The 22,205-nt window shown below is 44.8% G+C and overlaps 1 protein-coding gene across 10 annotated transcripts in view; it reads right to left on the bottom strand.

Moving 5' to 3' along the window:
• The window catches only part of CELF2 (CUGBP Elav-like family member 2), an 803,688-nt gene that overhangs the window by 49,119 nt on the left and 732,364 nt on the right, over window positions 1–22,205 (bottom strand). For all 10 annotated transcript variants that reach the window (XM_032426083.1, XM_032426080.1, XM_032426078.1 and 7 more), the window contains 4 exons: window positions 20,244–20,378; window positions 11,771–11,850; window positions 7,536–7,694; window positions 3,933–3,996 (listed from right to left, as the gene is read on the bottom strand). In XM_032426083.1, coding sequence (XP_032281974.1) covers window positions 3,933–3,996; window positions 7,536–7,694; window positions 11,771–11,850; window positions 20,244–20,378 — 438 coding nt within the window. The remainder of the gene's footprint in view (window positions 1–3,932; window positions 3,997–7,535; window positions 7,695–11,770; window positions 11,851–20,243; window positions 20,379–22,205) is intronic.

Genomic DNA, 22,205 nt, shown 5'->3' with positions numbered 1-22,205 from the left:
GGTTCGGATGCGCCTGAAATTTGGACCTGCCCCTTTCCGGCGCAGTGACTTGGGGCAAGTTCGTTAATGACTTTCTAATCCTCAGTCGCCCCACCTGTGAAGCGGGATGCTCGTGCTCCCTGGGATCTCTGTATCTGGGTCTGTCCTGTGCCCTTGCCCGCGGCTGTGGTCTCACAGCGTTATTATTTAACACTTTCCTACTTCAGTTTTTTCAACGGCAGTGGAGTAACGAAGTGCAGGTTTTGTCCTTGGCACGCTGTGAGGATAAAACTGCGTGATAATTTCAAGGAGCGCCGTTAAAAACAAAATTGTGAAATAGGACCCTTGCTTATCTATCTAGCACGGTGCTCTTTTGAGAGGAATGCGGTTAGAAGAGAAATTCATGACCGAAAAGTCACTTTTCCCTAATTCCTTCTTCTTCAGGGAAAAAAAAAAAAATCCAGACTCTTAGCCCAAAGTTTCTGAGATTTCAGAAATTCATGGGACAAATATCACAGCTGAGTGAAAAATGGACAAGTTTTTCTTAGAGGTTTTAAGAGGGAAAATAAAATCAATCAACTTTACGGATGCATAGAAAGTATAGGTGAAAGCATTCAGCTTCTAAAGATTTGAGCCTAATCTAGTTTCTGCTCTTAAATTCTATATTCAGTAAAGGTTCCCTTCTATAAAATCACGAAGCACATGTGAAGTTATTTTTAGTTTGAAAGGGAAATGGTAAATTATTTTGGGGAAACAAGTATAGTTGATGCCTCATTCCATTTTATTGAGACAAATACTTCATGACTTGTCATCGATAATTTTTCTCTTTCTTTTTTTGGCTTTATTTTCTGCTCAAACAGAAAGTGTTTTACTCATTCGAATGAGACATTTTAGACTTCAGTGATAAACTTCAATCTCCTGAAGGATAGACTGTTATATCTTGAGAGTTGTTCACAAAAAATTATTGCTGGTTTCTGAAATGATGCTTCTCTCTCTTTGGTGACAGCGTTCCAAGCCGGACTGCTTGAACTTTAAATCATGCAGGTGCTCATCTGAACTGTGCCACAATCTCAGCCCCTCAACAAGCATTTTAACCTCAGGTGGGATTTGGGATAAGTGGCCTCTGGGATTTCATCCTATCGTGTCTACCGGATGTTATGGACCACGCGCTCGGTCACGTTTGATAGTGTACCAACTATTGCCAAATCCTCGACAACTCAACCGTGAAGATACCGTCATTAGTTTATATAATGTTTTCTTGGCTTAGAAGGTAAGGCTAAAGTCAAATTTCTCAATTGAAAGAACAGGGCGTTTAACTTAAGCTTCCCTGGGAATATATCCAAAATATCAATTTGCATTTGTCGATTTATAAATGTATTCACCCATCCACTCCAAAATAGTCAGTAGCACCTCTCAGCAGGGCCAGGCTGAGTGCCTCTTGGCTTGGGAGTGTTTGAGGAAAGTAAGGAAGGAAGGGCTTTAGGGCACCCCTCCCATATTATGTGGGGTGTCAGGGAAGCCTCCTTTATTTTTTAAAGATTCATTTATTTTAAGAGAGAGAGAGGGGGAGAGATCGCGAGAGCGAGCGGGGGGTGGGGGGGGGGGAGGGTAGTGGGGGAGGGGCAGAGGGCTAGAAGGAATCCCAAGCAGATCCTGCACTGAGCACGGAGGCCAACGTGGGGCTCGATCTCATGACCCTGAGATCATGACCTGAGATGAAATCAAGAGTCAGATGCTCAACTGACTGAGACACCCGGATGCCCCAGGGAAGCCTCCTTCAGAGAGGTACTTCTATTACCAGTTCACTTTATAATACTGGTCTGGATGACTGGCAAAGACAAAAGTTAAGTCCAACTTTGGGAGAGGATGAAAGAGCAGGAGGCCATATAACTTGATTTTACTGGCAAAAAAAATATATATATATATATTCCCAACCAGTGTTTCAAATAGGAAGATGAAACTTGATTTTCCCTATGAATGAAGAAACCACCTTTCTGGAAATCACCAAGCAGATGGAGCCCTGACATCAACATCCTTGATCTAAACGTTCAAGGTGATGGTAGACAATGGACGGCTCAGCATTTGATTTCACAGCCTGTGCAGACTTAGTGTGCTGAATTTTAGATGCTGAAGGTTCAAGAACGGGGTGTTTTGGATGGCCCAGAGCATTTACGGAATGCCTTTAAATTCGCCATCTGCTCGATGCACCTTCTAAAGTGACTCCCGGATAGCCTTAGTTTCTAAATGAGCGCGCAGAGCATGTAAATGCTAACATCCTGACCTGTGGCTGGCAACGCAGAGGAGACCACCGTCTAATGAAAAATGACAGGGCGCTCTGTCCACCCGGGAAGACACGCTTGGCAGTTGCCTCAGGACCCAGTGACCTTCTCTGCATAATTCAACTGTCGGAGTGGGAGAGCCAGAGGCTTCCTCTAAGGAAAGACCCTAATTTTGGATCTGGGTGGGTCCATACCATTAGAAGGAAAAATAAATCTTGCATTGGCTGAAAATATGACAAATCTTCACATTTATTGTAGAGCTTGCAATCTGGAGGTCTTCTCTTTAAAACACAGAGAACTCCCTGGATATTTTACTGTTGTCTCTCCAATTCCCTTCGCAGAACTAAAAATTAACTATTTGGTGTGATCCTTAGCTCCAAGGCCAGTTTCCCAAACTGTATTCATAAAGATACTGCTGAAAGACTGAACTACTTACCATTTTAACATCTATTTTTTCCCTAGTAAACCAAAAGCAGTATTACAATACAACACGCTGGCAGTGTCAGGAGATTTAAAGCCCAATAAATAATTCTGCATTTTTTTTTTTTTTAAACTGTAGGCCAATATATTCTGTCAGACGACAGGTTCCCCTTAGCCTGTAGGGCTGCAGGGGAAGGCTGGGCTGAGGACCACAGAACACATGTGAGGACAAAGTCCTTCCAGATCCATTCAAAGTGAAACAAACAAACAAAACCAAGGATAGCTTTTTAGAAAAAAAAAAAAATGAGAAAAAAAGGAGTTCTCATAGTGACAGGAAAAAAAAATCTGGCTTCTATTCTGTACCGTCAGGTTTCATTTCATTGAGTCAGGGTGTCCTTCATTAAAAACAAATGGTGCTTGATTCTAATGTGCCAAAAATCTGTTCTTCTCCTTGTCCTCTCCCCCTCATCTTTCTGGAATCAAACGAGGGAAAAGTGTCCTTGCTGTTCCTCACGGCAGGTGAACAGCACCTGTGTTCTGATGGATTGTAAGCGCCACCTTCCCTGGCCCCGTGGAAGTTAGGGTTGGAGCCTGGAAGGGGACGCCGTAGGAGTGACCTTTCACTAATCACTGCACCTCAGTGACTACTGACATAGCTCATTATACAAAGAAATCCTTTATGAGCCAGCTTTCAAATCCAGCCCCACTTTGATTTTCTCGAGAACAAAGATTATACTTGCACATAAAAGCTTCTGATGTACACTTCTGTCAACTGGGGTACCAAAGTAAAAAAAAAAAAAAAGGCACCCTGTTAATTGTCTATGGTTATCAGGGGACTGCAAACTATCAAAGATAGGCCTGCAATCTTGGCTTTCATTATGGAGGTCAGAATATTTATTGACTGCTTATTAAAATTTTAGAAGGACGTCAATCATTTTGGTTGCCCTGGATAGAAGGAATCTTATTGGAAATTCCCCAGCAATCAATCCCATTAAAAAACAAAACCAGCAGACAACTCTGGAGGATACGACGGAGGGCTTCGCGGCCCCTCCGGCTCCCACAGTCTGAGAAGCCCGAGGTGGGAAAGCAGCCCCCCAGCAGCGGACTCTAACCGTAACACCCGAGTCTGAAGGCGAACATGGCTGCTCATTGCTCTCTGTTCTTCGTTTCTCCTGCTTGTTTTCTTGGCCCTCTGAAGCCACCCAAATTCAGACAACAGCACGGTCCAAAGCCAAGGCATGTGTCATGACTTACCAGCCATCTGCTGAATGCCACTGAACGCACCCAGGTTGCTGGAGGAGGTGGCTTGCTGCAGAAGCTGCAAAGGGAGGGAAAAGCGGACCGTCAGACCAAAGCGGAGACAGGACCAGGCAGCTTCCGAACCGGGGGGGGGGGGGGGGGGGGGTGGGAGGGGCGTCCAGCTTCCTGTACATTTACACAGTCGCTTGCTGCTTCCTATTCATGGGCTGAAGGTTCCCACAGTTGGGGCTGTAAATCCATATTAATGTCTAATCTCTATTAAGAAACAGACACACCGGGGAAACTCAGTAACACTGCTACCTTAAAACAATCAATTTAGTCTTTTTAACAACCAGGTGTTACATCTATTGAAACCAACGTGGCGTGACTAACGCGGGCTCTCTGTAGCCTAGCGGTTACCACAGCTCAGCTCTGTCAATCCAGGCCCATCCCTCGGTCCAACAGCTCAGCGGCCTTCATCCTCCATGGGAAGCACCTGGATTCATGGACTCTTGGGCCAACAGAGACATCACCACGGTAACTACAGACACGCACATACCTACGCACAGCCACACAGGTACGCCTGTGACCACAGACCAAGACTACGGTCACCCATCTGAAGCTGGTCTTCATTGGCAGAGGGGAACATACAATTTGTCAGGATTTAGAAGTATCTGGTGTGATGTACAATGACACTGTGCATTACAGGTATGTCGTCATCTTTGAAAAAAAAAAAGGTTAACATCCCTGTCTCTGCGTTTTTCCCTGGCGCTTTCAAAAACACATCTTACCCCCCGAATCAGTGGGTATCACAAGGTAAAGGCAAGTGGTTACTGTTGTAAAGTGCTGAATTCAGCTGAATGATAGGTTAACTTAGGCGCTATACTGCTAACCTAGGTTTACTGATATACCCTCTTTTTGATAAGGTAGATCAATACAGGCTTCGTTTGGATGTAGGAGCAAACATAGAGTTATCTCCTATGCACAGATGTACACAGATACCAAAAAAGCATAGATTCACCAAATTTATTATTGAGAAATGTTATGAGACTATGTGCTTAGGAGGAACAAGACCAATCTGTGATTTTTTAAAAACAGCTTTCAGAATTTAGTTGCAGCACTGCAGAACCACACAGAGAGTCATTCCTCTGGGCAAGGGTAGGTTTTTTCAGTTCAATACCAAGCAAAGTCTACAACTTGGACAGGACTCAGAAATGGGCATCTATCCACTGACTTAAAAGCACCAAGTGGAATGGAATCTCAGTGGCTGATTCAACCTGAGTCTCAGTTACAATGATATTATGGGGATTAACAGTGACTGGTACCAGAAGAATGTGACGTTTACTCATCCCTCCTGACTCGTTGAAATGCACTGCCGAGGTATTACACACAGACTCAGACACGCGCACGAGGAACAGTGAGGAAGAAGCAGCTAGGGATTAACCATTTTGATAGAGAGAAATCCCTTCCTTTGGTTTGATGTCATGGGTTTCCCATTCTCTTGTGGTTACAAGCCCTTACTCCCTTTCCTACTAGGTATGTTTAAAAATTAAAGCGAAGTAAAATTAAATTAGCTTTACAGCTCATTGAGGAATTAATACTACCTAATGAGGTATGTGGAAATACCTGCCGTGTCCTTAAACTATTACCCAGGACTCTATCCACTGATAACCATTCTCCGGTGGGCCAGAGTCAGAATCTACCCCTCAACCCACAAGTAGGGAATGTCTTAAAGGCTCTTCCAAAGAAATGGACTTCCAACTGAAAGGGGCAGAACAAATATGGCCGAGAAAGAATGGGAGCCCACAGTAGGAGCAAACATAATTAAGATCATAAAAAAATATGTTTTTATAAATGAGGTTGAGATGAATTCTGAATTCTTTTCCAGGGCACAGAAATAATTTGCAGATGCGGTCAAAGAAACATGTGCCAGAGATTTTCGTCCTCCGTGAGCCATGGGAGAGGTGCCAGAAAACTGGGGACAGGCGCAGGTGTCTGGGTTTTTAGAAACGATGGAGCAGGAAGCTGGATTCTTAGAAATTATGAAAAGGTGAGCCTGACATCAATCTCTGATCCCAATTCTGATATCCATAAACAGATGGCCTGTGAAAAACTGAAAAGCACAAGTTTGGGGAAAACAACTGACTGTTAAGCTAGACTCATTTCTTGTTTCATAAAATCTTAGAATGAGAGACCAAGAAAACACTATAGCAAAGCAAATACAGATTTTTAGCAGGACCTCTGATGAAATCGCTCATGATGTCTTTGTGGATATGACTGCGAAATGGCTATAAGGTGACGGTAAAGTCAGTCGATGTCTTTATTAAAGGCTCAGCTGAAGATGGGAGGAGCGGGTGCCTCCTTCATGAAGCAAATGTGTACCGAGTAGGAAGTACAGCCAGACCCCACTGGGCACGGGCCCGGCTGCATAAAGGGAGGAAAACGAGCCAGAGCAGAGGGCTGCGATCCTGCTCGACAGACCGGTCTAGGTGCAGTTGCATAACCTCTCGGAGCCTCTTTCCTCCCCTATACGGGAAGGCTCTTCTTACCTTTCACAGTCAGAGGGAGGACTGTCGTACAAACTGCGCAGGCTCTGCTACAGAGTAAGGCTAATGGATCCTGCAGTCCCGGGAGGGACAGTTAAAATGTCAGGTGACAGAATTAGGAGAGAATACACATACATGCATGCACGCACGCACACACGGGCACACCCCGAGAGGCTAGGACACCGGGCCCAAACTTGCGATATGAAACTATAGTAATCAATGTGAAGTCCAGCCTGTAGGTGCCAAAGCAGAAAAACGGGGTAGACCACCACGATTTAGCAGTGGTTCATGTAAAAATAAATAAAAAGCTGGACCTTCTGCCTCACGTGTGACGTGGTTAGCACGAGGACCCCTCTCAGGCCACGCAAAGATATTTTAAAGTCCACACTAGGGGTCACTGCCCTGTGTGCTGTTTAGATCTTACCAGGGGAACCGACTTAAATTCTGGTCACTGGATTTTACTAAAGACATAGACAGAGATGGGGTAGCACAAGGAATAACAGGAACGTGAAAGTTTAAAACAATGTCACGTAAAGGAATGGTTGAAAGAACTGGGTTTATTTGCCCTGCAATAGGATCTCATTTTTGGGTTCCGAATGGATGGGAGAAACGTTTGATTTTGTCAGCGCGGTTCCACAGGGAAGGGCCCGGACCACCGAATGGAAGGGCCCATGGGGCTTCGCGGGGAAACCTCGATGGGACGCGCTAACCTCTGGGGCCACACCTGCCTCGGGGTCGCTGAACCGCCGTCAAGTGTGCTGCGTCCCTTCTCATGCAAGAAGTTATGAGGTCTCTGAAACACACCGGTTAGCAATTTAGCCTCGTGGGACTCGGCTCAGCCTCCATCGGGCCAGAATGACATGAGTCATGTCCTCACGCTACTCAGGTTACCTTGGAAAAATTTTCTGCATCAACGCTGATTTCAAATAATTTCCTGAGATTCAAAATGCGCCCACATGGAATTCTTTCCAGACCTTGGCGGGGGGGGGGTGGAGGTGGTTTTGGGAGGCACAGCGGGGACGGCCCCCCTCCGCCCTCTCGGGGCCCAGGCGCTGGCGGGTCCAGCACTTACGGCCAGGTACTGTGGGGTGAGTCCGCCCAGGCCCGTCAGGTTCCCCCAGGTGGCAGTGTTGAGCTGCTGCATCTGCTGCGCTAGCTGCTGCTGGAGGCGCCGCTGCTCCTTGTCCTTCTGAGTGTCGGCGAACTTCACTACGATGGGTGAGGAGCAGCCCTGTGGTCAGACACAGCGGAAAGTGAAGAGCGGGTTACCGCCTGGCTGAATCCTCTCGTGACACTCAGCCCTGGGTCTAGCTCTCTCATCTCAACTATCTCGGAGCACACGGAACCGTCTGGAACGGTTTTGTTTTTTTTTTTAAACGGTCTGATACTCCTTCTTCTTCTCTGACCAGTACCATCAAGAGAAACTTCCAGACACTGTCACTGCTTTCTCTGGGGATCTGGAGGTCGGTGAAGCCATTTGCTTTCTTGCTCTGGTTATTAAACTGCCTCTCCTCCTCTCTTCGTGTGTCTTCCTCCAACCTTTCCAGGACCTCCTCAGAGACAAGAGACCTTATCATCGTTCTTTAATTAGGCTTCCTGGTGCGCTTGTCTGCAAGATAGACTTGTCTGTGTGTCTGCCTGTTTCCGCATGTGAGCAGGGGACAAAGGAGGAGAGACGCTTCCATGGGAAGGAAAACGTCCCTCGTTCATGTATTTATTTTTTCACTCTTCCCAATTCTCAGTGCTGCATTTTTGAACTTTGGAACGCGGGTGTCCTCCCGACCCAGCACTACAGATAGGGAGAGGAGGGTTTTGTTTTAGGAACGCGGATGAGGGCAGGACAGGTTCCGAGAACACAGGCACTGCCCAGGTAACTGTCCGTGTTTTCAGAGAGGTCTCTCTTCCTTCTCTGACGGACCTACTCTGTCCACCCTGCTCAGGGCCCCTGCAAGCCACCAGGGTCGGAAGCATATTCTAGTGAAAGGAGCTGTATCTGAAATGGCAGGAGGCGTCTACTTGGCTTCTCTCGTCAACCGATCTCACCATTCTAGGTGCTTCTTTTCAGTTTTCATTCCCTTTAAAAGGCAGTGAGTAAGGGCAGTGAGTGAGCGCATGGCCAAGGGTTATAAAATAGGACGAATTCATGTCCGAGATGGATAAAATCATTAGGGAAAATAAGGGCCTGCACCTCCAGCATGAAGACTTCCCTCCCTGGGCCCCTCTGGAACATTCTCCACTCAGTCAACACTCAGCAGAGACATGGGCTCCTCCCTCCCTACCCTTCTCTTTCTTACTACAGCTTGCCTACACATTTCATCACCATTAAAGCCGTTAAATTTTGCTGAGGTAAAAAGAAGTCATTCCACCTAGGTGATCTAAAAAAAAAAAAAAAACTTTCATTGAAACTCAGCATGATAATAGGCCTCTCTCTCTCTCCTCTCAGAAATTTTATATTCCTACTTAAATGAGCTCTCTCTCTCTCCCTTTCCCTTACCTTCGGGTCATTTTTCTTTCTCCTAGAAAACAAACCTGCGTGTGTTTTGTGTTTTATCACCTTGGGTAGTTACTGGGGATGGAGCTGTGAATATGTGAGGCTACCGTGTCTGTTATTACCCAAAATAAAAAAAAAAATGTGACAAAATCGAGGTGGCTGTTTCAGTTTGAACTTCCAGCGTACTGGTCTTCAGCTCATAGCCACGGCCACAGGACAGAATGTTAAATGTCAGCCAACCGCATGAAAATAATATTTCCACCACTTAAAAAATCTATACTTCATTTTTCTTCTTTGTTGCTTTAAAGAGAGCAAAATAGTCTGAAGATGGAAATTATACAGAGGGAGGGTTTTGTATGGAAAGGGTTGTTACTGTTGTATCAAATTTGTTCCATAACAAATCATAGCATCTCCTCCTAAGAGTACATTTACTATTTTTTTTCTTCCTTAAATACCAAAAAAAAAAAAGAAAAAAAAAAGATAAAGAAGCAAAAAATTAGGCCCAAAATAACTTGTTTAAACCATAAAAAGGAAAAACGGGATGGGCGTAGATTGGAGGAAAGTGGAAAAATAGAAGGTACGATATAAAAATTATTTTAAAGAACATGTTCTTTTAAACATTCAAATCATTTTGAATTCAAATTTCTTAGATAATACATCTTGGTTAAAGATGTGAGCCAGAGTCCTGAAAATAACAAAATTAGTTAAAAAAAAAAATCCAACAAACTTCGGTTGTACAACTAGAATGTGACTGGCATACTACACAGTCTTCCATTTAAATGTCAGTATTTTTTAAATTCAACAAGAAATTTCAGTGTCTGAGGGCCCCTCTGTCTGAGCATGGGTGTCCAGATTTAAAAACAAGTGCACCAAATTTGATTTTTTAAATAATAGAGATGTTAATACCAAAGGATCAAGGATTTCTTAAGAATGAATATGCCCCAATCTCTATAGTAGATTCTTTTCATTCTGAGCCTGTTCTTCTTTGGTTCTGGCTCATACCCAGGTCTGCACTACGTTCCCGAGCTCTCTCCCTGTAGGAACACAGGAGAACACAGACCAGCATCCTCTGCAGCTTTACTCAGGGGGGCACTGATGGAGGAACTGGGGTTAGAGCTGAAAGAATTTAGGTTAAAAAATCATCTAAGGTACAAATCACTAAATTACAGGAAATAAAAATGATTAAGAATGAAGCACATGTATGGAAGATAATAAATACAGGTGAAAACTTTTTTTTCTTCCCTAACCGTACTTTCATTTTTATCTCCGAACTGAAAGGTAGCTGGGATTCAGACTGATCCCCAGTAACGGAGCAGCCGGAGAGAAAGTGGGGGACAAACAGCATCAAGATGTGACTGCATGTCGTACAAGACTGCATCCCTAGGTATTTCAAATCCTGCTAATTATCTCCTATTGTGGCCGATTTTCACCTGAGCTTGCCTTCAGGTAGGGGGGTGTGAGTGTCTTAAAAATGCATTGCACTGAAAGGAAAACACAGTGATTATATAAGATATGTTAGGAATATCAAAGTCAAAATGAAGCTCGAAAAAGACAATAGGCTTTGCAATGCTGATATCAAAACTCAGAAAAATACAGTAAACACTTAATGACAAGGCCATGCACACTCCTTTCCCCCCTTGTCCACCCACCTTCCGCCTCACTGTAAAAAAAGTTGCCCACAAAACATGACGCAGAATGATCACTTAGCTCCCAGCATGCTTTGGGAGATGCAGCATTGCAAAAAACAAACAAAACAAACAAATAAAAAAAATAATAAAACCCCCCAAAAAACGGAGGTAAAAAAAGCGCAAACGATCCATAAAGAAATTTTTGCACATTAAATAAAATTGAAAATATTTTGCTTTTCAGAAGATGAAAACGTAACTTCAGGTAACACCACAGGGCCACCTCCAGAAAAGATCACCCATACACAGATATACAGAGTACAGAACATGCACTCCCAAATGATTCTACCAGACAATACAGAATAAGTAACAGCATATCACTCTTGGAATGCTTTTGTGCAAAATTCTGAAAGGCCAGACCCAAATCACAGACTAGAAGTACAGAGCCATCTATCTACGTGTGTGGGTGAAACACCCACATCAACGTATCGATCTTCCCCCAAAGCTAATATCTCTCATTAGGAGACCAAATTTGAGCCTTTATGTTTCTTTTATCATGCGTTTTTTTGGGTAAAAAGACAAATCTAATTTTTCAAGGGATTCTCATACATTAACATTTCACTGGTTAAACAGTGTAGGAGAAGTATTAATTGTCTCCTAACATTCTTGATGTAAAAACACAATTCTGTTTGACTAAAGAGAACTTGACCCCACATTAAAAAAAAAAAAAAAAGAACAGAAAAAAAGAAAAAGGGGGAAAAAAAGAACCCTGTGATCGGCACAGGGCAGGCTGCAATTTGGAGGGAGGGCTGTCAAGGTTGACTCCATACCAACCCTGGACCAGGAATGGACTGGATCCTTTAGAGGTCGAGAAGGAGTCTTGGTTTAAATTGCATCATGATGCTACGTTGCAGGGCCTGAGGCCAATGCAATAAAAGGCTCAAAAAAATAATGTACAGCACGTGGAAGGTTTTACTAAATGCATTTCAAGTCATTAGGGGAAAAATTCAGAGAAAGAGCGAGAGAGAGCGAGAGAGAGAGCGAGAGAGAGGATGAATATGAATGAATGGAAGAGATGGTGAAAGTGTCCATCTGTGATTGTCATGTGAACAATCCGCACAGGAGAGAGCTGCTTTCCCATTCCCCATCATTTGCACAAAGAAAACAAAGAAAGGGCAGATGATACAGTACCTCCATGGTCTGAGACTGATGCATGGCTTTGATTGCATTCTGTGCCATTGCCCTTGTAGAAAATGTGACAAACGCACAGCCTGTGGGAAACAAGGGGACAGGGAGCAGGAAAGACAAAAAACAACAAGACAAAAGGGTTGGACGCTTGTTAAACCAACACAGTCTACGAGAACTGCCACAGGACGCCACTGTTCTCAGTAGTACATAAAAATCAACAACTTCTCTTGGTTTTATCGTAGTTTGCTTTTTACTCACAGTGCTGACTTGCTAATCTGACCAAAGCAGAAAGATTTATTGACTAGTTTATTTTTTAAAATGGAGACGAGGGGAAAGTGTTGGGCACTTTTTTTTTTTTAAGCCACGCGGGGGGGGGGGGGGTGGTTTGAAATTAGCAAGATCTAGTTTGCATTTTCTAAAATAAAAAGTTGCTATTTTACATTTTTCTCCTTGGCTGATCATCTTTACTTAGGGCATCCACACATTCGGGCTTTTGGATTTCAAACTCTAGCGGTGATTTTTAAGCAGCAAATAATAAAATCCTCACACCAAGGGCAAATTAGCAAATAAATGCCAAAGGCTCAAAATGTCAGCAAATAAATACATCTCATCTCTTCTGGATAGTTAAAACATATATATGTATACGTATACATTGATGCGATTCCAATGCAGAGAAATATACCCCATCCTGCAGGAACTGTTTGGTAATTATTAATTACGAACAAAAACAAATGCTCTGTTACTCTGAGAATAGTCAATAGTGCACATAAGGCAAAACTTTAAAATCTGCGTTGGATTTCTTAGTTGTAGAAAATCTTTATGACTTTTCTACGTTGTGGTTTCGGGTATGCATCAGAGATCTGACCTAAAGTCTAACATCCACAAGACAATGTAGAGTTCTCTGCATGTTTCCTGTGAGACCCCTTGAACTTTCCATGGCTCTTTATTTCTCGTGCCATAAACTAACCAGAACCCACACTGCCTGCTCCCGCTCCTGGTGGCAGGTGCTGGCCACCGTGCAGGTCACCGCTCCAACGACATGGCTCATTGCCCTTTTCGCTAATAAAAACACTGCCTTCTAAAATTTACATTTTATTCATCGTGCACCCTTGGGCTTCTTAGAGAAAAAGACTGTGAAATTAATGCAGATTCAGGCTGATTTTATAATAATACCACAGCACACTAAAAGCTTAGCTAAAGCAATGCAGACTTATTTCACTTATGATCTCTAATGACTTTAAAAGTGCATTGATTTTCAGCTTCTTTAGCTCTGCACAGTTTGAACTTAGGTATCAGAGAATAATTTAGTGTTCCACTCAATTTCTTCAAAACATTATTATTATTACTACTTAAAAGATTTCCAAATGAAGCAGATCTAAACACTGAGAGGCAGAAGCCTGTTGTCATCTCCGAATGAATGCGTGAAAGTGGGATTCTGGCATGATTATTGCCCCTGTGGCCAGTAAGCCAAATAGAATGTTCTACATCCAAAAAAACCCAAAAAAACAAAAACAAAAAACAAAAAAAAAAAACAAAAAAAAAACTACAACAAAACCAAAACCCAGCAGATTGTTTGGTTTATGTAAATCAATTTGTGAGCCATAAAATATATTTTCTTCTTTTGCTCTGCATGTGTACCTGGTGAGATTATCAAGTCAATACTGTATTAGCACCTTTTAATCAAACAGCAATAAGAGAAAGCAACACCTGCCCATTATTCCCAAAGCACAAAAACATCCAGTCATGAAAATAAGTCAATGCATTTTTTTTTTGCATCATGCTGTAATTTTTAATACAACAAAACTCTCAGTACACGGGAGAGTCATCTCTCATTGACCTCCCAGTTCAGCTGGCCTTACAAAGCCTGAGGTCTAGCTTGCTATGAATGTCGAGCTGTTTCATATACTTCTCTGACATTATAGCAGCTAGTGAAGCTTACTATTTAAACACACTGTCTGCACCTCCACTGGCTGTAGCTTCTGTCATCAGTGAAAGCGATCTGGAGCCTTCTCTGAGGCATCTAGAAGATGTGTATGACAGAAGATGTGTGAGACAGATGACAGTACGTCTACGGGCTTCCATATTGCGGACTCCGCTCTATAATTCAAGAGCCCCAAAGTTACCATCCGTCTTAAAATAATACCCCTTCAAAAACATTGTGATTATCATCGACATTATTAACAGAGGAGATAACGCTAAGATTCTTCTTCTTCCATATCTTGAGACCACAGTGGAATTATTTGCTTTTGCAAATAATCTAATGGAGATATTTTTGACATCACGTGAAACCTGGCCTAACTCTGCTTTTAATAGTCAAGAAGATTGTTTCATTCACTTTATTTGCTCTTATTATCCAGGAACATGTGCCAAACTGACAGTTTCCAAATGGAGGTTAAGAATGCATTAAAAAAAAAAAAAAAACATGTAAAACGTCAACAGAAATCAATAAGGCACAGTTTATGCATTTACCACAATTTCAGAACAAGCAGAACTTTTTAAGTAACTTAGTGAGAAAGATACAGCAATTAGGAGGTCTCAGAAGTATTAGCAATAGAACAATAAAATTCCATCTCTATAAACTTGAACCATTGCTCTTTCCTCTCTGAAACCTGCAATTAAAAGCTCGACTGATGCTTCTAATTATATAACTCTTACTGCATCCAAAAAAATGATCTGACAAATCTGATGACTCCTTTAACCTTTTTACTCTATTGGCAGTGGTGCAATAAGAGAGAACCTGTCTCCTCAGGGGCTCTGTCAAGTTCGGGACTGTGTGCTGTGTTCAATTACTTAAGAGGGAAAATTACTGTCGTTTGTAAAGTGAGAGCGTGTGTTGAAAATTTCCCTCTCTCTGCCATTTTGGATGAAGTTCTGCAACTTCAGAACCCAATGTTTCATGGCTTGGTAGCTTGTTAACCTTTGTAGTTTCTGCTCTAGTAGTCCTATGGCTAGATTTTAATTTTCTTTTCCATGGCACTGAAAACATGGTGGTGGCTTTAGGATTAGGCCTCAAAATCTGTGCCTTTTCACTAATATAGGGTCACATAAGCTTCTTCCATCAAGACTGGCTGTCAGCTGCTTCTACAAGCCAAGGAACTGACTTCCCATTGGACAAAAATAACTTAGGTCAACTGGCCCCTTCTACTAAAAATGAGCTTCTGGGTGCAGTGGAGTCCTTTGAATCTTGAAAGGATAACTGCTCTGACCTTGTAGAGTCAGCCCTCTGCTGTTCTAGAATGTCTCAGGGTCAGCCCTCCTCTGTTCTACATTAGTGGGTGTACTGTCTAGGTAGTCAGTTCTCTGGCTACTGACTAAAATGCAGGAGAAACTAGAATGGGGAAAAAGATCACATGTACCAAGATAATGAAGCTTTGTTGTTGTTGTTAGGTAAGATAGCCTATATATTATTGTCTTAAAGCCTCTCCAAATACACAATAGCTGAAAAAAGTAAAGAAAAATTCCGTCCTTAACTGCGGCCAACCTGTAATTTACCTTACAATTATTTATTGTCTCTACTTTCAGAATGTCAGAGATTGCTCACAGAAATGAAAGGAACCGAACTCCTCCCAGTTCGGTGAGGTTGCCTTCTTGCTGCTAAAACAGATAAATGATTGACTGGGGAAAGGTTTCTCCAAGTAATTTCCTCCTACAGACAGGATCTAAGGAAAGCACGTGGCCCTGTCACAGAGAAGATTCTGGAACACATCTATTACACTTGTCATCTCAACTGAAAAGCTCTGTTCACACAGGTGTTCCACCTTTTCTCTCAGCTGCAGGAGAATTTTGAGAGAACCAGATGAATTCTTGGTCTGCACCAGAAATAAAGGAAGAGAGAGCGAGAGAGAGAAGGAAGGAAGGAAGAAGGGAGGAAGGCAGGCACTTTTAAAAGCACGTACGATGCCAGGGCCTCTTGGTTTTCTGCCTCTTCTTTGAAAGAGCAGCAGTCTGCTCTACTTCAACTGAGGGAAGTATAATTTAAAGTAACTTGTGCGGCATGAAGGAGCTTTCGGCCTATGGAAGACTTGTTTATAAATTCCTGTTTGGCCAAAGAAAGTTCTTAATGCAGCCAATTCTCCTCGCTGTATCTTTTTAGCAGTGGCAGAGTTTATTAAACATATGCTATCAGTATAACATGAGAGCATCCAAACTAATACTCAAATGCACCATCACCAGTGCTGGGTTAGTTTATTTAGAACTGGCGTGGAGACACAGCTCGTTTATCCACCTGAGGCTGAGTGTGGAGCAGAACTGACTAGTTTGCAAAAAATCTCACCCCCGAGAGGAGGTTCAGAGACTGCACTCAGAACGAGATGACAAACTACAGGTAATAACCCAGGGGTATTTGATACGAGTTTCCACATATGTTTAGATACTAGGTGGGCAAGCCTAAGACGTCTTGATCAAAACCGAGTCTGCTCTGTGTACGTGTTTTAAAAGTCAAAAGCCCTGTCCTAATATTCTGATCAGATATAATGGAAACAAATGAGGATTTAATGGCTAAATCCAAGCTGTGCTTGCCAACATCCCTGAAAATATTGCCAATTTCATTTGTCAAGGGTTTTGGCAGGAGAATGTTGGAACACCATAAACACAGCTGGAATATTCTTAAACAAGCAGAAAGTTACCTTACATGGCAGTGAAGATCTGACTACACTTTATGGGGAAAGAAAAATGAGATAAACTCTTTAATTGTCTCCAAGTTACAGATAATCATTGCCATGGTGCAGACAACCCTGTAGACGGTACCCAAATAGTCCATTCTGACTGTGGGATTATGGGTAAGGGAGAACATGTGTATTTTAGGAAATCAACAGGCTGAGGGGACACTGACAGATAAATGCCTTGGTTGAGAAGACTCCAGCTTTGATTTTGAGAGCAAACATCCCATTTGACTTCCCATGCATGGACTCGTGGTATGCTGCTTGCGTTCTTGAAGAAGGTTCATTCAGCAGGCCTGGGAGGCTGACCTGCTATTGCAGAAGGATCTGAGTAATATGAAGGGGCTCGAAAGCATCTCAAACCAGGTTTTCCAAATTAGAAAAGATGGTAGAACGGGTTATTGCCCCCAGAGGGGAAAATGCATGTTTAGATGTGGGCATAGTGCGTAAAGAGAGTCAGGTGCCTGATATTTGCTGAGTGCTGGTTTCAACGTGCTTGGTAGATGCTAGGTCTGTCCGTGGATAGCCATGACAATTCCTGGGGGGGCGGGGTGGGGTCCGATCTGGAACATGGCGCAAATCTGATGGGACTTTACAAATGGTCTTTCTTGCCAATATGGAGATGATGATTTTTGTTTTAAAGATGGTGATTCTAAGCCAAAGTCCAGAGCTGTGGGTCCTGGCAGCCCACTACTCCGCATCAGTGGGGGACCCTGATCCTACAAGCCTGGAGAAGCCTTGGCTTCGTACCCTGCAGGGAAGCAGAGAAGCTACAGGGGTGGCAGAGAAGGCATGACAGGAGATGCCTGTGGGGGAGCCAGCGCCCCTAACTGCCTCTTTTGTCTTCATTCTTGTAGCGGAACTGGGCAAAAGCGAAGCCAGAGATGTGAACCACTTTTCTGTACCTCTCCCTCACGATCAAACGGTTTGAGTGAAAAACTTTTTTCTCACTAGTTTATACTTGGTTTAGTATTAGAAGGTGCTTTTCAGAGCAGCCAATCTTTCCTTTCACTTAATTTTTATTTATTTATTTGTGTCTTAAACAGCTGAGCCAGCAACAGGCATGGAGACCAGAAATGCTGAGCACCCTTTATCTGCAGAGCCACTAATGGGAGACACTTATTAATATTTGATTGAAAACTGCAATTCTTTAATAAAAGCAAAAGAGTAGCACGAAAGACAATTATTGTTCTTTTAACAAATACACTGATTCAGGAGCCGTCCCCTGTACCCAGGAGTCCCTGGTTCTCACTAATTGAAAAACCTACCACTGTCTGGCTTTATATTTCAGAACAAATGCTTATAAATGAGTATTTCCTTTTTTTGCCGTAGGGAACTCTCATCAGTTCACCAGAAATTACTTTTCTGTGAAGAAGAAGAAGAAGAAGAAAAAAGAAAAAAAGCGGGGAGAAGTATTCTACTCTTTACACTGAGCCAGCATCTGCATAAAATACGGATGAGAGTGCTCGCGTAACTTGTCTCAAATCGGCTGCTCCTGGTGTCCAGTGCTGGCTCATCAACCACATGGCAGATCAAATTAGCCAAGCTCTCTCGTCAAGTACTGCGTCCTGCTCCTTCCTGCGAAAGCTGGGGCGGCTTGAAAATCTTATCTGCGGAAATAACTCACGGCGGCTCGAGGAGCTCTGGACACCGCAAGCGCCAATGCTATTCATTACTGTCTCCGCCGGACGGACGGACAAAGTGCGGGTGGACCCGGTCCCGCGGAGGGAGAGCAGAAGCCGAGGTCTCGCCTAAGCCGCGTGGATGGCCTGCTTTTGCAGGAAATCCGCCACATGCGCTGGGAGGTGAGTGGGGCAGCTGTGGTGACTGCTGCCCTTTACAAAGGGGGAAACTGAGGCACAGAGCTAAGGACAAGGAACTGACTATGCTTGCGGTTCACATCAGAAGTCCTGGGACTGGATTTCAGGGTCACTGGCCTCTGGGCCACTGTAAGTTTCACTACGATTAATTTAAGGGCCTTCCTTTCTGTTCTTTCTCCACGCTGTGTGCCCTGGCAAATGGGAAACCACTAAGACAGAAGTGTGACTGAAAATAAGAAGAGCAGAGAAGGGTGGTTCGGATTGCTACACTGGCAGCAGGACAGGGACTGCGGCAATAGGCTCACGTGTTTCCTCCCTGTTTTCTTCTTCGTCTAGCCACACTGCCTTTTCCTGCAGGGTTCTCCCCCCCGGGCTGGTCGGCCTGAGCGGGCGCGTACCTATCAGGACTGTCAGCACAGTCAGATGACCCCACGTGGCTGGAAGGCTCTCGGGGGTGGGTGTGCCGGGGATGGCACGATGGTCCTGGCACCCTCCTCTCCTGTGCGCTTCCGGCCCCGGGGCTGCTGTGGGCGGCGCCGGTAGCAGCGTGGGCGGGCAGCTCCGGCTCCGCCCCAGGCCCTGTGTCTGTGCATCGTCTGCGCGTCTCTGCGCCTGCGCGTCAGGGCCCCGCTCGGCGCCCATCTCGTGCAGCTGCCAGAGACGCCCGTGCTTGCAGCGAGGCCGACTGACAGCCTTCGCAACTATCGGGGAAGGCTCCAGCTGTCCCTCCCTTGCCTCCTTCCTTTTAAAACCACCTTCGGAAGAAGACCCGGGCACCGCAAGCTGGAAGCTGTTCACCTCCTCCTACTGTTCCCCTCGACTCCCTCCCGTGCGGGGCTCTGCAGGTGGGTGTAGGCGGGAAACTTTTGTTCTCTGTGCCTTCCATTCTAGCAGCTGACATCGTGAAGTTTCGTGTCTCAAAGCCAAAAGAACAAGTGTTCTTTCTCACATGGTGCTGCATTCAGCTAAAATGAGGGAGATGGGGGAAAATCCGTGCTTGGGGACTTAAGGCCCAGGCTTTTCTTTCAGCATGTGGTCAGAGACTGGGAATGAAAAGAAGTTTCTAATTAGCCCCATGGAAGCTGCGTCGGTAAGTACATTAATAGAATGAGATCCTCTCTGTGTTGCAAACATATGGATTTCTTAGAGGAAGTGGAACATACGTTTTATATATACACTCTGACTCCAGCCTCCTGGGCTGTCTCGGGAAACACAGTCTGATGGGGGTGAATGCTCAGTGACAGCGCTTAGGAGTGGTTTAGGGAAGGACCTGTGTGACGCTGTCCAAGGAGAGGCAAACATGGAAAGCGAACACTTATTTCCCGCTACCTTGGATAGCTGCTTGCAAAAATACTGGTTTTTGTCAGTGCTCGAAGCCACCATATCTGCTTCTGTCACGGTGACAAAGAGGAGCCTACAATCTTCTGGACCAAGTCATCTCTCTGCCACTTAACGGACTTCCTGTGCTCAGGCCTCCAAAAGTTTTGTTCTTTAAAATAAAACCCTCATAAGCCCAGGACAGGCCCAGTGCTTCTGAGTGCCTACCTGCTCTGCGCTACATGGGAACACTGCCGATTTTCCTTGGTTTCTATCACTGTCAAGAGGCCCATCCCCTTCATGTTTCTCTCGGGCAGAGGCAGGAAGCCAGAGACTAAGATGAAAACAACCCATATTCTTTCCTCCTCCACATCCCTCCCTCGCCCCCAAAACATACTTCAATCTGAGATCGAAAGAGGTGTATAACGACAGGGCAGCCTGTCAGCTTCCCCGCTGGCTGGGATAGCCTGAGCTAATATGATGCCTTCAAAACCTTCTTGACCTGAGAAATACAAGGCGATCACTTCTGCTACGGTGAAAAGTTCATGGTGGATAACTTGATCACACGGGACACATTACAGGGTAACCTCTCGCTGCGTGCGGTGGCTATGTCTACCTTGATTGTGACACAGAGTTCCAATTAGCACTTAAGGGAAGAGACTTTATAGACGGCACACTCACCTCGACTCAGCCCGTCGGGTCCCCGGAGAATCCGGCATTCTTCTATCTGGCCAAATGGAGAAAACATCACCCTGATATCATTCTCATTACATTTCTTCGAAACCATTCCTATGAACAATTTTCGGTCTTCCACAGCTAGGAGATAAAAATAATGAATGAGCAAAGGCCATTATTATCCCTTTTCTTGTAATCAATGCTTCATTACCACATCAAGCTGGGGGCGCCCAGTCATGTGAGAGGAAGCAGCGCCCCAAGGCCAGCTCTTCTGACTTCCATGCCCCTCCCCCCAGCTCTGCTCTCCACCCAGACCTTCCCAGACACTGCCTTCCTCTGTGAGGTCGTGCTTACCCCTACGACACCTTCAGAGGACAGGAAACCTACAAAGTCCTCCCCTTCCCACCCTGTTTGGAGACTCACAGTGCTTACTAATATGTTAAAGCTCCATGCAGTTGCTAAATACTACTGTGACATAGAGATATTTTGGAATACGCCTTTGAATTTTTTTGTAGGTGTTCCTTAACTTGAATGACTGAGAAAGAAAAAGGGTCAGGGAAAGAAAAATGGGATGAACAGAGGAAGTGTGATAGGAAACAAAACTTTTAATAGGGCACTCGGAGAAAACCTTCTCCCCCAATTTCAAATAGCTTTGCCCCGTGGATCCAGACAATAAGAAGAGATAAGGGAGATGCTCATCTCTCTGGAGAGCCAGTAAATAACCTGTCTGTCCATCTGTCTGTCACACTGGCTGTGCAGCTCTAACCTGGACAAAGCATGGTCTGCACCTGCAACTGAAGAGCAAGCCAACTGTAGGGAGAGAACAGAGCTGTGGCTACTTGAGAAGCCCATCGGGACAGCCCCAGGCTCAGGGTGGAGCCCTTAACGGACAACCACACGCCCATTCTAACCTTGGAAACTGCCAGGAGGGTAAGACTGGGGAAGGTTTACCTCTGATGACCTGGGAGATTTTCCTGAAAATCTACAAGCTTGCACTCAGGATAAGTGGCCTACATTTAGCCTCAAAGGCTCAATTATCACTGATTTCAGGACAGTGTTTGCAGCCTTTTTTTAGGAAAGAGGAAAAAAAAAAAAGAAAAAACCCGTTCTAGACGTCCATGGGGAAGAGTCTTGCTTACTTCCTGTGTTGCATTTTAATCCATTTCTTGGGACCGGGAGCAAGGGCAGCTGGCGGTGGTAGCACCTGAGGCAGGCCGGCTTAGGGCCCTGCCGTCCACCGCTGTGTTCGTACCTCCGTGTTGTGTCTGTATCATCATCTCTCCATTGCTCTTCAACTGGCTTTTATCTCTGTCTCCCTTATTCCTGCCCTGGACAGTCAGTGTCTCATTTTCATTTAAACAACAAGAATGTATTTTAGGCTTTCTAGGGCCAGGTGCTCTTGGTGCCTGAGTCGAACTGGCCTGGACACCCCCCACCCCGCGCCGGAGCCTGGGAGAGATCTGTGGGGGAAGCAGGGATGGGACACAGGGAGGTTTGCTCTGAAGCCACACCCGTCCACGAGGGGAACCCTTCTGCCTGTGGTGTCCACTGCAGTAGCTAAAGCCACGTATGGCTCCTGAGCCCTTGAACCGTGGCCAGTGTGACTGAGGAACTGAATTGTTATTGTAATTTAACTGTAACTAATTTAAATTTAAAAAGCCACAGGTGACATTCTAGTGGACAGCGCAGCTCTGAGAGGCCTGAGTGAGGCAGCTAAGTGCTCCTTCCCGTACAGCCCAGACTGGAAGGGAGAGACTTGAAAGACGTTTTGTCTCACTCTAAAAGACACCCACCCCACCCCGTAGGGCAGGGAGGGAACTTGCCTGGGGTCATTCAGCAAGGAGGGGGCCTAACCTGGACCACACCTGCTGCCCCGCTCCTGGCTCCAGTCCTGTCCCCGGTGGTGCTGTTTCCTACGAGAGCGGAGGAGGGAAAGGACGCCTCCAGGGGTGGGCAGGGCCAGGTCAG

The sequence above is a fragment of the Phoca vitulina genome, unplaced genomic scaffold (assembly GCF_004348235.1).
Source record: "Phoca vitulina isolate PV1807 unplaced genomic scaffold, GSC_HSeal_1.0 scaffold33, whole genome shotgun sequence".
Taxonomy (NCBI): Eukaryota; Metazoa; Chordata; class Mammalia; order Carnivora; family Phocidae; genus Phoca; species Phoca vitulina.
Note: the sequence above shows the minus strand (reverse complement) of the source record. Positions and strands in the feature narration are given on the sequence as shown.